Source organism: Trichomycterus rosablanca, chromosome 19, assembly GCF_030014385.1.
Source record: "Trichomycterus rosablanca isolate fTriRos1 chromosome 19, fTriRos1.hap1, whole genome shotgun sequence".
Lineage (NCBI taxonomy): Eukaryota > Metazoa > Chordata > Actinopteri > Siluriformes > Trichomycteridae > Trichomycterus > Trichomycterus rosablanca.
Window position 1 is genome coordinate 3,591,252 of NC_086006.1, and position 13,610 is coordinate 3,604,861.

Here is a 13,610-nt window from a genome sequence, read left to right on the forward strand (position 1 = left end):
TGTAAATATTAATGCTGTTCGGAGACACAATAGCTAATAAAGTTTATTCTTTATTGATCTTCTCAGGTGGACGACCAGCCAATGTATGAGGACAACATCTACATGTACATCTACTTCGTCATCTTTATTATTTTTGGCTCGTTTTTCACTCTCAACCTGTTTATTGGTGTCATCATCGACAATTTCAACCAGCAAAAGAAAAAGATAAGGCTCTTCTCTTTATTTAGCTTTCTTAACGTCACTTTAAATCATGCATATCTTCTCACACGCTGATCTGATTGTAACCAAGTCTTGTCTGTGCCTATACTTTGGAGGTCAGGATATCTTTATGACAGAGGAGCAGAAGAAATACTACAATGCAATGAAGAAACTGGGTTCGAAGAAACCACAAAAACCCATACCCAGGCCTCAGGTAGTTACAAGCAAAAGTTTGCAAACCTTTAAAATTAACGCAATTAATTCAATTTCAGTTTCATTAACGACTTTATTCTGGTAACACTGAGTGCAGGGCAGAATACCCTGGACAGTGCTCTGGTCCTTTGCAGGGCTTCGGCCGTCCTTCCTCCACAGATTATGCCAATTATGTCTATGTCAAAGTTTGGTTGGCTGATAGCACTGTTGAGATACCCTGATCTCAGCAGACGTGTGTTAGCAAAATAGACTGATGTTCCATTCTTGATTCTCAAGCACTGTCTGTAAGTCGTTTTACGTGTTCTCTCCACATGATTTATTTTCGAGCACTCTTGGTCAACTTCTACTTCCAGTAACATGCTGAAGGTGAATTGACTACTTTTCAGTTCCCCTTGGTGTAAGTGTGGTCTAGAGTCTGTTCCCACCTCCCACCTCATGCCAAGATAATCTGAGTGGTATCCCTAACCAAAATGAAGCTTTGAGTAAAAAATAAAGGAATTTAAGTGGTTTGGGGGTGAAATAAGTTACATAATCCACAAGTAAAACAAAACAAATAAAACAAGCATATGCTAGGCTTTTGTTAACAAACTGTTGTCTTGTTGCTGGATACAAACACACTTTCTTTTCAAGTTCTTGAAATGTCTCTGGTGATAGATGAATTATAAAAGTTTTATGGGGGTTCAAACATTCACCCTGTAGCTACACGTGGACCAGACTTACAAATATGATCAGGAACTAACATGGAGTCTCTGTTAAACGTGTGCTTTTAGAACAAGATCCAGGGAATGGTGTTCGACTTTGTGACGCAGCAGGTCTTCGACATCTCCATCATGATCCTCATCTGCCTGAACATGGTGACCATGATGGTGGAAACAGATGACCAGTCAGATGAGACCGAGGCGATCCTTTACTGGGTCAACTTTATCTTCATTGTGGTCTTCACGGCAGAGTTTGTTCTAAAGCTCTTTTCTCTGCGCCATTACTACTTCACCAATGGCTGGAATATCTTTGACTGTGTTGTGGTCATTCTGTCTATAGTAGGTAAGTCCCACTGTGTTGTGTACAGGGGGGGGTCTCACAGTATATGTTCCACACCACCATGACCTGTTCTGGTTTTGAACCTGTTTTGTCTTTGTTTTATATATAATTCAACTCTTGTCTACATAAAATGTGTGATGTTTCAATTGTGGATTGTTTTTCCTTATCAAACTTTGAAAACACACATTTGAGAAGAAATGAGAATTGAGTATTATACTCTATATATTATATCGATTAAGATATTCACACTTGCTCAAAGAAGAGGAAGCCCTACGTCTGAATTCTGGCAGACACACATACACACACTCATACACACACCCATTCACCTACAGGGCAATTCAGTGTCTCCAATTAACCAGAATGCACGTCTTTGGACTGTGGGAGGAAACCCAACTTGCCTTGCCTTAAGTGCTTATGTTTATTTCTCTAGCAGCTAAAAGGCTGAGAGTTTAAGAGTCCCACTACCATTTATTCTTAATCAAAGCTTCCCAAGAGCAGCTTTAATATTCAGAGTGTTAATGGTGAAGTTCCTCCTCCTGATTTGTGTCTTTTTCCCTCTCCAACAGGTATGTTCCTGGCAGACCTGATTGAAAAGTACTTTGTGTCACCAACATTGTTCAGGGTGATCCGTCTAGCCCGAATTGGTCGTATCCTACGTCTGATCAAGGGAGCCAAAGGCATTCGGACACTGCTTTTCGCCCTCATGATGTCACTGCCGGCTCTCTTCAACATCGGCCTGCTGCTCTTCCTGGTGATGTTCATCTTCTCCATCTTTGGCATGTCCAACTTTGGCTTCGTGAAGCGGGAGTCGGGGATCGATGACATGTACAACTTTGAGACCTTCGGGAACAGCATGATCATTCTGTTTATGATCACCACCTCGGCGGGCTGGGATGGCCTGTTGGCGCCCATTCTTAACTACGCTCCAGACTGCGATCCCGAGAAGGAGAACCCGGGCACTTCAGTCAAGGGCAACTGTGGCAATCCTTCTGTGGGTATCTTCTTTTTTGTCATGTACATCATTGTCTCTTTCCTGATTGTGGTGAACATGTACATTGCTATTATCCTGGAGAACTTCAGCGTTGCAACAGAAGAGAGCGCAGACCCGCTGTGTGAAGACGACTTCGAGTCCTTTTACGAGATCTGGGAGAAGTTCGATCCGACAGCTTCGCAATTCATTACGTTTGCAAAACTCGGTGACTTTGCCGATACTCTTGAGCATCCTTTGCGGGTACCTAAGCCCAACACAATAGAACTCATCGCCATGGATCTGCCCATGGTAAGTGGAGACCGTATCCACTGCTTAGACATCCTGTTTGCCTTTACCAAGCGGGTTCTGGGTGACAGCGGCGATCTGGACATGATGAGGCAGCAGATGGAGGAGCGCTTTATTGCCGCCAATCCTTCCAAAATTTCTTTCGAGCCCATCACTACCACACTGCGGCGCAAACAGGAGCACATGTCCGCCTCGGTCATCCAGCGTGCCTACCGCGCCCACCTCGTGCGCCGGGGCTTCATCTGCAAACGACTGCTGAGCAGCACCAAGCTGGAGAACGGAGGGACCAACCAGGAGAAAAAGGAGGACACCCCGTCCACCGCCTCACTGCCCTCTTATGACAGTGTGACCAAACCCGAGAAGGACAAGCTAGACGAGAGCGAAAGGCAAGAAGGCAAGAGTGGCAAAAACCAAAAAGACATCAAGGAATCAAAGTGTTAGGAGCACCGCACCAGGTATAGCCAAAACCAGAGACCAGACTCTGTATCCATTCTAACAAAAGTAAAAAAAAAATCATTTTCAATGAAACCTAGAAAAACAGAAAAAAAGTTGTTTACAGACAAGCTCCAGTGCAGAGAAAGCAGTTCGGTTTCTTAACACTTTGATTATGACCAAACCAAACCCTAACGAGCTTCCTACGCGGCATCTGTAACACACGAGAGAAGGCCTCCTGTATAGGGACCATTTCCATAGGACAAACCCCACCACAAGTGGAGTTCAGCATTCCTCTGTTACAGATTTACCCCTTACAAACACTACACTGCCGAAATCCAACGGGGGAAAAAAACCCCATCTCAGTGCAGGAGGGATCCTGAAACATTGTCCATGCACCGTTCTCATCGGGGTGGCCTGAACGAGAGAGGAAACTTAAGAAAAACTACGAAAACAGAAAATTATGCAAAGATTTTGAGTTTTGTGGGATGAATATACTTGCATCTTTACATTATTTGAGCCGCAAAAAAGAAGGTAAATAGAAACATTCAGCCCACATCACTAGTCTTTTCATTATCTTTGTTATACTTGCATTAAAAAAAGACATTTTATACATGGACTTTCACACTGCAGTTGGGTTGGGCTCATCGATCAGGGTTTTGACTTGTGCTGAAAGGGACTTGCTCAGACTAGAGTTCCAGATAAATAAGTAATTAATTGTGCTCGTTCAGTGCATAGAAATGACTTGCATGGTGGCATGTTTTGATCAGAAATCATGCATGTATAATCATAGTCCACTTGACACTTCTACTCACCACTAAAGTGGCTTGACCATACGTCTGAGGCTGTCCACAGGTAAATATTTTATGAAAGGAGAAATTTAAACGGTAACATTCGAAGAGTTTGAACTTAGGCTCCCATATACACTGGTTTGCAATCAACCGAGTATCACATCGTCCAAAATCTATCAAGTCAGTGGAAGTTAAATAGCTGTTCTTTTTTTAATATTATGGCACATATAGCATTTATTGCCCCACTTAGAGAAACGGTTCGCTGCCCTACACATTTAGTTAGTCTTTAGAAACATTTTACCAAATCATGGGCAGATGAACCCTGTTTTTGTTTTGCACCAGCAATATGATTCATTTATTTTTATTTATTTATTTATTTATTTATTTATTTATTTATTTATTTATTTATTTATTTCTGATCTTCTACAAGCAATTAAGAGTCTTCAAAGGTTGCATTAAGCCACCATGCCATTTGTAATCTCTTACAATACTTTGTCAGTCGGGACCAGGCCTCTTTCTGAGGTGACCTCTTTTATTTAAGACGTGTTTTTGGAGTCTGTTGTCTCCATACTTTTGTTTTGTCTCTAAGAAGTAAGAAATAGAGCAGCAGGGCAGCTATTGTGAATGATTTAGCAGTTAACAGTACTGTCCACTTGCATTTTTCCATGTTGTATATACTCTGGACTTGAAAGCTATTGGTCCCTACATTAAAAAAGTATCAAGATCATTAGCATTATGTTACTGTATACAAAAACAATATCACTTGAATTGAATTTGAGTCTCTGAGGGTTAGGTTTTAACTGTTTAATAAGGCTGAGTAAATGTTAAGAAGCCTAAAATGATATTTAATTATTGTTCATTGTGGTTCCTTTACTCTATTTGGAAGCTATTCACTCCCAGTGGCTCACTAGTGGTTGGAGTCACTTATAACTCAAACTGCAATAGTTACAAGTCACCTCTGGAAATACATTGATACCTGAAGTATGTATGTTCACTACTGGTAGCATCGTTTATATAAATTTAAAGTACTTGATGCCACAGTTCATGTTTTAATAACATAGTCTATGAATAACAGACTGCACTTAAGTGTATTTAATTATAATTATATTTATACTAGCATTATATTTAATTTGCTGCCAATATGTTGGTATGTGACACCCTTTCTCTTTCTATTGTCTGACACTGGGTGTACGCTTGAGTTCAGTTATAGCACTTTGAAAAGTCTACGTCTGATTGGCTGAAGAAAATGCATCAGAAAATGTGATTAAAATAATTCAGTTTTGTCGAGTCAACACCTTAACTCCTCATTAAAATAAAAATGATGCAGCAAAAGTGCAAGTGGACCGTTACTGTAAAGGTGGCTTCAGACTGTTGAATAAGAGTAATACGGAAAGTGTTTGGTTTAGATTCTATGCATGTAATAAGGCTCTGAGCTCTGAGTGATAAAAAGGTATATTCTAGGTTATGGTAAACAAATCATCATGATTAAGTATCTTGGCAAAAAATTAATACTGTCAAAATCAGACAGTTTGTTCTTCAATTTGTGTTTTGGTCAAACCGTCTATATGGCAACGTGAAGACACTACGTTTGGCACTTCGGGAGCAAACTGCCATCCACTTTTGCTCTGAATGTAAAACCGTGAAACCTTTTTAAGCTTTGGACGAGAACAAAATGTTTTTTCTATTCACATTTTGTTTTGTTTGTATGTGTAAAGGTCCACTCGTTACAGCATGGCATATTTGAATGTCTGACAGGTACAGGGAACTAGAGGACACGTTTTAAAGAGATCAGACACCAATCGCTTTTTAACCAAGGACTTCAGAAAAAAAACAGTTGCTGGGGCATTTTTATAGTTCTCTCTCACACCTACCTGCCATGCTCTTCTCTGCCCTCGGTCACGAGGACCCCAGTACTAACCCGGCGCTCTGATCCACAGAAGGCAGTCCACACCGGTCCCGTCGAGTCTCCGTGAGTGTATATTTAAGTGTTTACAGCCACACTTTCCCTCCCTGTCAGACCTACGTGTGGGTCTGCTACTGCCTGATATCTCCTAATCAAAGTGGGAACTGTGGACTCCAACCAAAAAGGTGCCCAGTGAGAGCATAGACTTACCATGCAGTTTCTTAAACCCTTTCATCCTTGATCATGGTTGTACTGTATGGCTTAGTGGGGGGTCTGTTGTCCATGGCACAAATGCTAAAAAGTGAAGACTAACTTTGAGAGAGACGACAAGTATTGTAATATATGCTTTTCTTTTAAACGGCATGCTTTGTTGTGGTTTTTGTAAATACAGAATTTTACAGACTAACTACTATTAATCGGTTTATGAATTATAACAATAATCCATGAATGGCTTCCAGCTGATGCCCTTGTCCATTTTTTTTTATTAAATATCTTTATTTTATTTATTTTTATTGAAAACTTCACATTGCTGAGGGGAAGTGAATGATCTATTGTAGGGAACTGAATGATCTATTGTACCAAGGCTACTATATTAGACAAGCTATATAAATATATATAAATATACGTAATATATGTATATGTATGAGAGCATATATAAAAGAGCACTGTCGCATTTTTGTTATATGCAACACGTCCAGTGGATGTCAAAAATTTGTGTTTGGGGTACACACAATTTTTATTGGAGCTGCTTGGAACTTGATCATGTACGATGATGAATACACTACCAGCACACCTTTGTAAACCCCAAGTCCTTTCTAACACACACATGTGCACACATGCGCCGTCCTCAGCGAAATTAACTCACAGACGTGCTGATGTCTTGAATCTCCCCAAACACGCGTGTGCCGTAAATCTTGAACCACAACACCGGCTTTACCACGTCACTGCTCGTCTTCAGTTCATGCGTGTTGAATGAATTTGTTTCTAGTGCTACTTCGCAAATTGTGTGTGCCTTTATCCACATTCTCACCACGTTTCTGCATTTTCTAAATTGCATTTTTCTGCAATCTCGGAGGATGGTGCTGCACCCATCGACCTGTGGAGGGGGAGGAGGGTGGAAATTGAAACGGAGCACAATGCAAATCAGGGACTTGTACAAGGTGTCTGACTTACTGCCAGAGGAATCGTTTCTTAAAACAAAGAGGGGGGGAAGCCCATTTCTCCTAGATTTAACCTTACAGAGATGTTCTGTTTGCTGTGCTTCATGTATCATCCACTCGGCTTGTAAAAATAGCTTTTGATTTGGTCTTCTTTTCACGTAGAGTCACTTTTTGTATCAGTATTCAGTTTTCAGACTGTTTGCTTTTAAGCATGACACGATGCTTCTCCATTCTGCTGAAAAAGAAGTGCATTTCAAACTGTTATTGTTTGACACAGTGTTGTAGGAGGACATATTACGGTGTGTGTGGCACAACCACTCGGACTCTTAGTACAAACATATTAAATTGTCTTTATTTGAGCACGAACCTTTTTATTAACAATAAAGCAGCCTTCCAGTTATACAATGTGTGAATGGCTTTTATTCACATTGTTTTTACTCTTTTAACCTGTTTGTCCACAGCTTCCTGCAGTGCTTGGATTTTAATATGTATATTTATTTATATATTTATAAATTTTTTGAAGCTGCATTGGTTAGAATATTGGTTTTGTTTTCTGATTCGACCATATGTACATAAAGCCTCGCGACCTCAAACCTAAAGCTGGTAGCGCTTACTCACAAGCTGTCTGACTTTTCCATCTCGTTTCATCTGATTACATTTCAGGCCACAGGATAAGCTATAAATATATTTTAATAGTGTTATCTTTATTTTAACAAAGTGTAACTGTAAGCCAATACAAGTATATATATATATATATTTAGCTGTAGTGTATGTGTAACCAGGCACACTTATAAATGTTCCCATAACGTGGTGCTTTAGATTATTATTTATTATCTGAATAATTAGTTTAATTTCACTTAATGCCTCTGGAACTTTTTCTACTTCGCCAGTTAATACAAAGTTTATAATAAACATAAGACACGCTGACAGGCCGAAATACTCACTGATGTACTGACTACAGAATGATTGACTAGAAAGAGAAAGAGAATACATCTCATTCATGTCAATCTAGCAGATTGGCTTTGCTAAATCTATGATCCACTTTACAGAATGAACTGTTTAAGGTCCTGCCAAACCATCTCAATATTTGGACTTTGACAAAACTAAAATCTGTTGTTGTTTTTTTTGTGCCAAAATTGTTTTTAATTAATTACACTTTTTAATGGCCTGGGAACCGATGATACTAATCGTTACAGTTTTATCCAGATTTCCTGAAACTTTTTACAATATTATGTACGTTAGATGGTAAAAACATTATTTGTGGTCTTGTGTTGAGAAATGATCTTTTGAAATTTTTTTAGGACATTTCACACAAAGTGGTGAGCCACACAAAAACTGAGACTTTAGTGGATCCTCCAATCATGAATGTTTCACAATGGTAATAACTTGGATATTCTATAAATGTTTCACTCTTATTTTGCCTTTGTCTTAGCTTTTTTTTGTGTTACAGTCATCAAATTCACTATTTTGTACAGTGGTACCTCTTAACTCGACGTCCCCTAAACTCAAAATATTTAAAACTCGACGCACTTTAAGGAGAAATTTGTACCCCTAGCTTTTTTCTATTTTATTTATGCATTTTCTCCCATTGTCTCCCAATTTCTCCCATTTTCTCCCGATTTAGCGTAGTCAATTTGTCGTCCGCTGCTGCCCATTATGCCCGCTAGGTTGAATATCCTGCTGCGCCACCTGTTTATACAGTGGTACCTTGAAACTCAACGTCTTTTAAACACCAGAACCAACTGACGCTGAGTTTCTAGGTACCACTGTATGTACTTATTTAATGAAGTACAATCAAGTTGGTCAGACAAAGCATTAAAAGTCTTTCCTTTGTACTACAGTCAGTATTATAAAGGTTCAATACAATCAACCAATCACAGATTCTGTTTTTTCCCCGCATTTTACAAAAAATCTCCCAGGAATGTTCCGGAAATTTGGTTTGTAGATGTAGATCAGACCTCATTTGAGCTGAAATTCTGATGTCCACATTGCACCAGCTCTTTAAAGTTGATGCTTTCAAGCCTAAATTTAAATCGGGCATTAAAATGCGAAGCATCTGCAGTCGTGCATGCGTGTGACAGTAAGATAAGCCGGGTTCCCATGAGCCTGGGAGCAGGATGGGATTTTGATGATGCCATGAAAATATTCCGGACTGCCTGAACAGCCTCCTGACTCGGTCCTGCTACAGATCACTCCACCAAGTCATGCTTTTGCATGTGAATCAATAGAAAGCCATTAGCTGTGTGGTGAGGTAGCGGCGTCCTCACTGTAACTGCCTCACCTCAGATTCCCCGGGGGCTTTAGATCTGAGCTTTTGGTGCTTAGAGGAATTGATCCTTCAGCATCGCGTGATCATGTGTATCTGGGCTTGAAAAGATCGGGGGAATTAGGAAAAGTGTTTTTCTAAATCGAAGCTAAAACATAATATTCAGGCGTCTCTTTTTCACCCAGCTATCGTTTATAATCAACGTCCAGCCTCCATTTCACTGTCAGAGTCACACAGTGTTTTCTCCTCTTTCTTAATTCCTGAACAACCGTAGACCTTATGATGCTGTTTTTTTTTTGTCTCATATTCTCATTTATGCCCTTTTAATGCAATTTATTTTGACTGTATGATCCTAAATTTGTTTCCAGCTCTTCTAGTTGCTATGTTTGGTGCATGCATGTGTGGTGTAAGCAGGAGAGAGAGGGAAGGAGTGGGATGAATGGAGGGAGGGGGAAGGGAGGCAGGGTGCGGCGGAGCACTGCAGTGCAGATAAACGAATGCGCCATTAGTGGCTGACTCAGCAGCCCACTCCCAGGTCTGCCCCCGCCTCCACCAACCTGTGCCGCGACGCACTTTACACGCGTGCACCACACACACACACACACACACACACACACATACCAACACAGAAAATATGGTTTCAGCACTGAGGAGGGAAGGAGGGGGCTGATGGGACCAGCAGAGGCTTGTGCAAACATGTCGGCTAATCTAACTTTGTACTTACACATCTACTGTATCACGCCCTCTTACTCCCAGTTTCTTTTGTTTACAGTGATGTCAAACTTACAGCCCCACAGATACACATAAATAATGTTTCAGGGCCATAGCAGACTTTGTGAGGGTTTATTTCTCTCGTCTTCACAAAACCCACTTCCAGATCACTCAGATTCTTCACTTCAGTTTTCAGATCGATCTCTGATCTCACTCACAGACGCCAGTATAGAGCTTATGGCCAGCTTGGTTAATTATTAAACCAGTTGCATTGCTAAATGGAGTGATGTTTTGAGGTTACATCCATAAGATGAGAATGAATCAATGGCCATGGGTTGTTTTCCTGCCAGAATTTACCTGCTTGCTCCTTCTACACTGTTTTTCTCAGACTGGTGTCTACAATAGACTCCACCTACCTGTACAGACAGTGTATGCTGGGGATTATGGGAAATGGATGCTTGTGGATGACAGTGGCTGTGTTTTAAAAAACATATTGCATACCATCATACTGCCACAAGATATGCTGCATACTGTTCCCGTAGTAGTAGGTCATATATCAGAACCTAGAGTTTAATACATAATGGGATCAAGTAGTTTATTCTCTGGAGTGGGTCTTGAGGATCAAAGTGAAGATTGGCTTGTTTACCATATAAATTTTTTTCTGAACTCCAGTTTTCCCCAAAATCAAGCAGAAAATGGCTTGGCCACTTAATTGTCCCTAATTTGCATAAAACTGTACAGCTTGTATCTTTATGTAACATGTTTTATAATCTTATACACTGGGGGGTAACACACGGAGTTCCATTTGATAGGATTATAATGGAGCGGTGGGTTTTAGAGGTGCCAAAGAAGCAGAATAATCTGCTTGTTGAAACAGATCTGCTTATGTGAACTTTGTCCAAATAAAACAAAAACCAAAGAAGCTCTGAAGAGGAACTGTCGAGATGTACAAAGCTGGGAACTGCTTGTTTATCATTCTGTCACTAGTCTTCCAAGTTAAATTTTAGCATTCTCATAGCTGGGCTTTGCATCGTGTGCCACTTTTAAAAAGGGTAAAGCTGGTCTTCGAAGGTGTCAAGTAAAAGGGACACTATACGTATTTGTACTGTGGGAGAAAACCCACACAAACAGGACCCAAACTTCACACAGAAAGGACCAGGACCACTTCACCTAGGAATCAAACCCTTCTTACTACCCATCAAGCCACCATGCCGCCCCACAAAAGAAGTAACAAATTCACACGTGTGCCAGCTTGCTTTTCAGTAGTGTCAAATATTTAGCAATTCTGAAGTATATGTCTTTGATATTCACATTGTTATAAAGCTTATATTATTTGTAATGAAAAACGTTATATTAAATCCAAGAAAAATGCAAAATAGAAGCTTTTTTATACTGGTCATCTCAGACACTGTATACAACGGGTGTGTTCGAAAAGCTAGTGTGCTGTCTACATAGACAGCATTTTACGTCATCCTGTGCGCGCTCCCGAGAAGGAGGCTGTTCGAAATCCTAGATGCCTTAAAATCCTCACTTATGAGGCATATTTCAATGTTATTTTGGCTCAAGAACGAGTGAGCATCCGACGCTGCCTTAGTGATCAAGGCAATCCCAGAATTCATGGCTGACGGGGCGGAGAAACTAATGGAGTTATTTTCAAACGTAAATAAAATATTACTGATTTTTAACTTGTCCCGAGTGTTTTTATTTGCAAGTTCGGGCTTGTCAGGAAATTTAACCGTTATCGGTACATGAAGGGAGATGTTATATTGACGTTAGCGTGCTGTGCTACCTCAGTTTATTGGTTTTAATGGCGAGATGCTAAATGCTAAACGCGAAATGCTAAACCCGATGGAATCGCTATCTAAGTAGTGCGTTCGAATAACCTGACTTATAAGTCACTGACTTATTAGAATCCTCTCTACTAAGTCAGCTGCCTATATAGACAGTAAGACAGCAAGGCAGCTCCCTAGGTTTTCGAACACACCCAACATCTCTGGAAGAAATGAAAAGATCACTGATCACTTTCTCTGTTTTTAGGAATTATAGGTATATATATATTTAGTATGTGTTTATAGTTAAACCTTATGTTTTTGTTTCCCATTGATAACGGGCTTTTTCAGCTTTGGAAGACATCAGCCCTGCCCCTGGGAGCCTGTTTCTAATCGTCCTTGCCGTACACTTTACTCCAATTGCTATTTGTCATTCTTCTTGTAGGTCACTTTATGTCATCCTACATTTGTTGAGTGACATTTGACACGAGTTGGCGCTCATACTGGTTGGTTAAGTGTGGTTTTTCCCTCTACTGGTCTGTAGTTTTATTGTACCCAAGGTCTGCTGCTTGACCTTGTTTCTATAAACCAATGTATTTGAAATTTCATTAATGGAAGATTGATCAAACTTGACACTCAGTGTATCAATCTTCCAGTAAAGCCTGAACTGAACTAAACCCCTCTTTTCCTTACTTAAAACTTTTATTTATTTCTGTTTTGCCCTCATCATAGTTATATTTTTATTGAAGTTACTTTTGAGGAACTACTCAAATGCACTGTTTGACACCCAGATGGTCTTACTGCAGGTGAAGAGTGATGATATCCACAGTATGGGTTTTGAAATTCAACAGAGGATGAAACTAAATGGTTTCCATAAATGTAGAAATGCTGATTGAAGGACAATTCATATTTTTTTTGGCATGTACTGCTCTTAATATCCATACAGGCTGGTTTTCTTTCCACCACTAGAGGCCTCCAGACTCGAACAATGAACCACTTTAACACTTCATGAAGCTTCACCTATCAATCCCTAACATTCACAAAGTAAATCACCCAGGACAGAAGTAAATTTCTCAGCTAGTGAATCCCTGTCATACAGGTACTGAATCAAGGCAGCATCACTATTCACATCACCTCAGTCTGCTATATAGTTAAAAAAGTTCATCTATTGTCATGCCATGACAGATACAGTCTTGTTAGTGTTTAGTCCTTGTATTGTTTGTTTGTTTGTTTGTTTATTAGGATTTTAACATTATGTTTTACACTTTTGGTTACATTCATGACAGGAACGGTAGTTTATCTTCACACAAGGTCCATCAGTTCACAAGGTTATATCGAACGCAGTCATGGACAATTCAGTATCTCCAGTTTACCTCACTTGCACGTCTTTGGACTGTGGGAAGAAACCGGAGCTACCGGAGTAAACCCATGCAGACACGGGGAGAACATGCAAACTCCACACAGAGAGGACCCGGACCGCCCCACCTGGGGATCGAACCCAGGACCTTCTTACTGTGAGGCGACAGTGCTACCCACCTAGCCACCGTGCTGCCCCAGTCCTTGTATTAACTAACCTAAATCGCTGCCTCTAACTTCCCTTGAAGATTATTTTAATACAGTAATTTCTGTACTAGAGAATTTCACTTTACTGTACATGTGTATATGTATACATGACAAATAAATGCATGAATTTTGCTTTTTATTTGTTTTAGGTTGCTTTTAAATACTTTAATGTCATAATATCACAACTTTTCTTACCGACAACGTTTCTTAATGTAAATAGTAACGATATACTGAGTACATTTTATAATATTAATGGTTTTCAATCAAGTCCACCATATCAGTGTGATCCA

The 13,610-nt window shown here is 40.0% G+C and overlaps 1 protein-coding gene across 5 annotated transcripts in view; it reads left to right on the top strand.

The window, feature by feature from the left end:
- scn8aa (sodium channel, voltage gated, type VIII, alpha subunit a) overlaps positions 1–13,610 on the top strand; it is an 88,477-nt gene that overhangs the window by 72,917 nt on the left and 1,950 nt on the right. For 4 of the 5 annotated variants that reach the window (XM_063014881.1, XM_063014878.1, XM_063014879.1 and 1 more), the window contains 4 exons: positions 67–204; positions 308–412; positions 1,182–1,452; positions 2,016–4,666. In XM_063014881.1, coding sequence (XP_062870951.1) covers positions 67–204; positions 308–412; positions 1,182–1,452; positions 2,016–3,166 — 1,665 coding nt within the window. In that variant the 3' untranslated portion in view covers positions 3,167–4,666. Of the gene's footprint in view, positions 1–66; positions 205–307; positions 413–1,181; positions 1,453–2,015; positions 4,667–13,610 lie in introns of those variants that run through there. The other variant, XM_063014877.1, reaches the window with a different exon arrangement.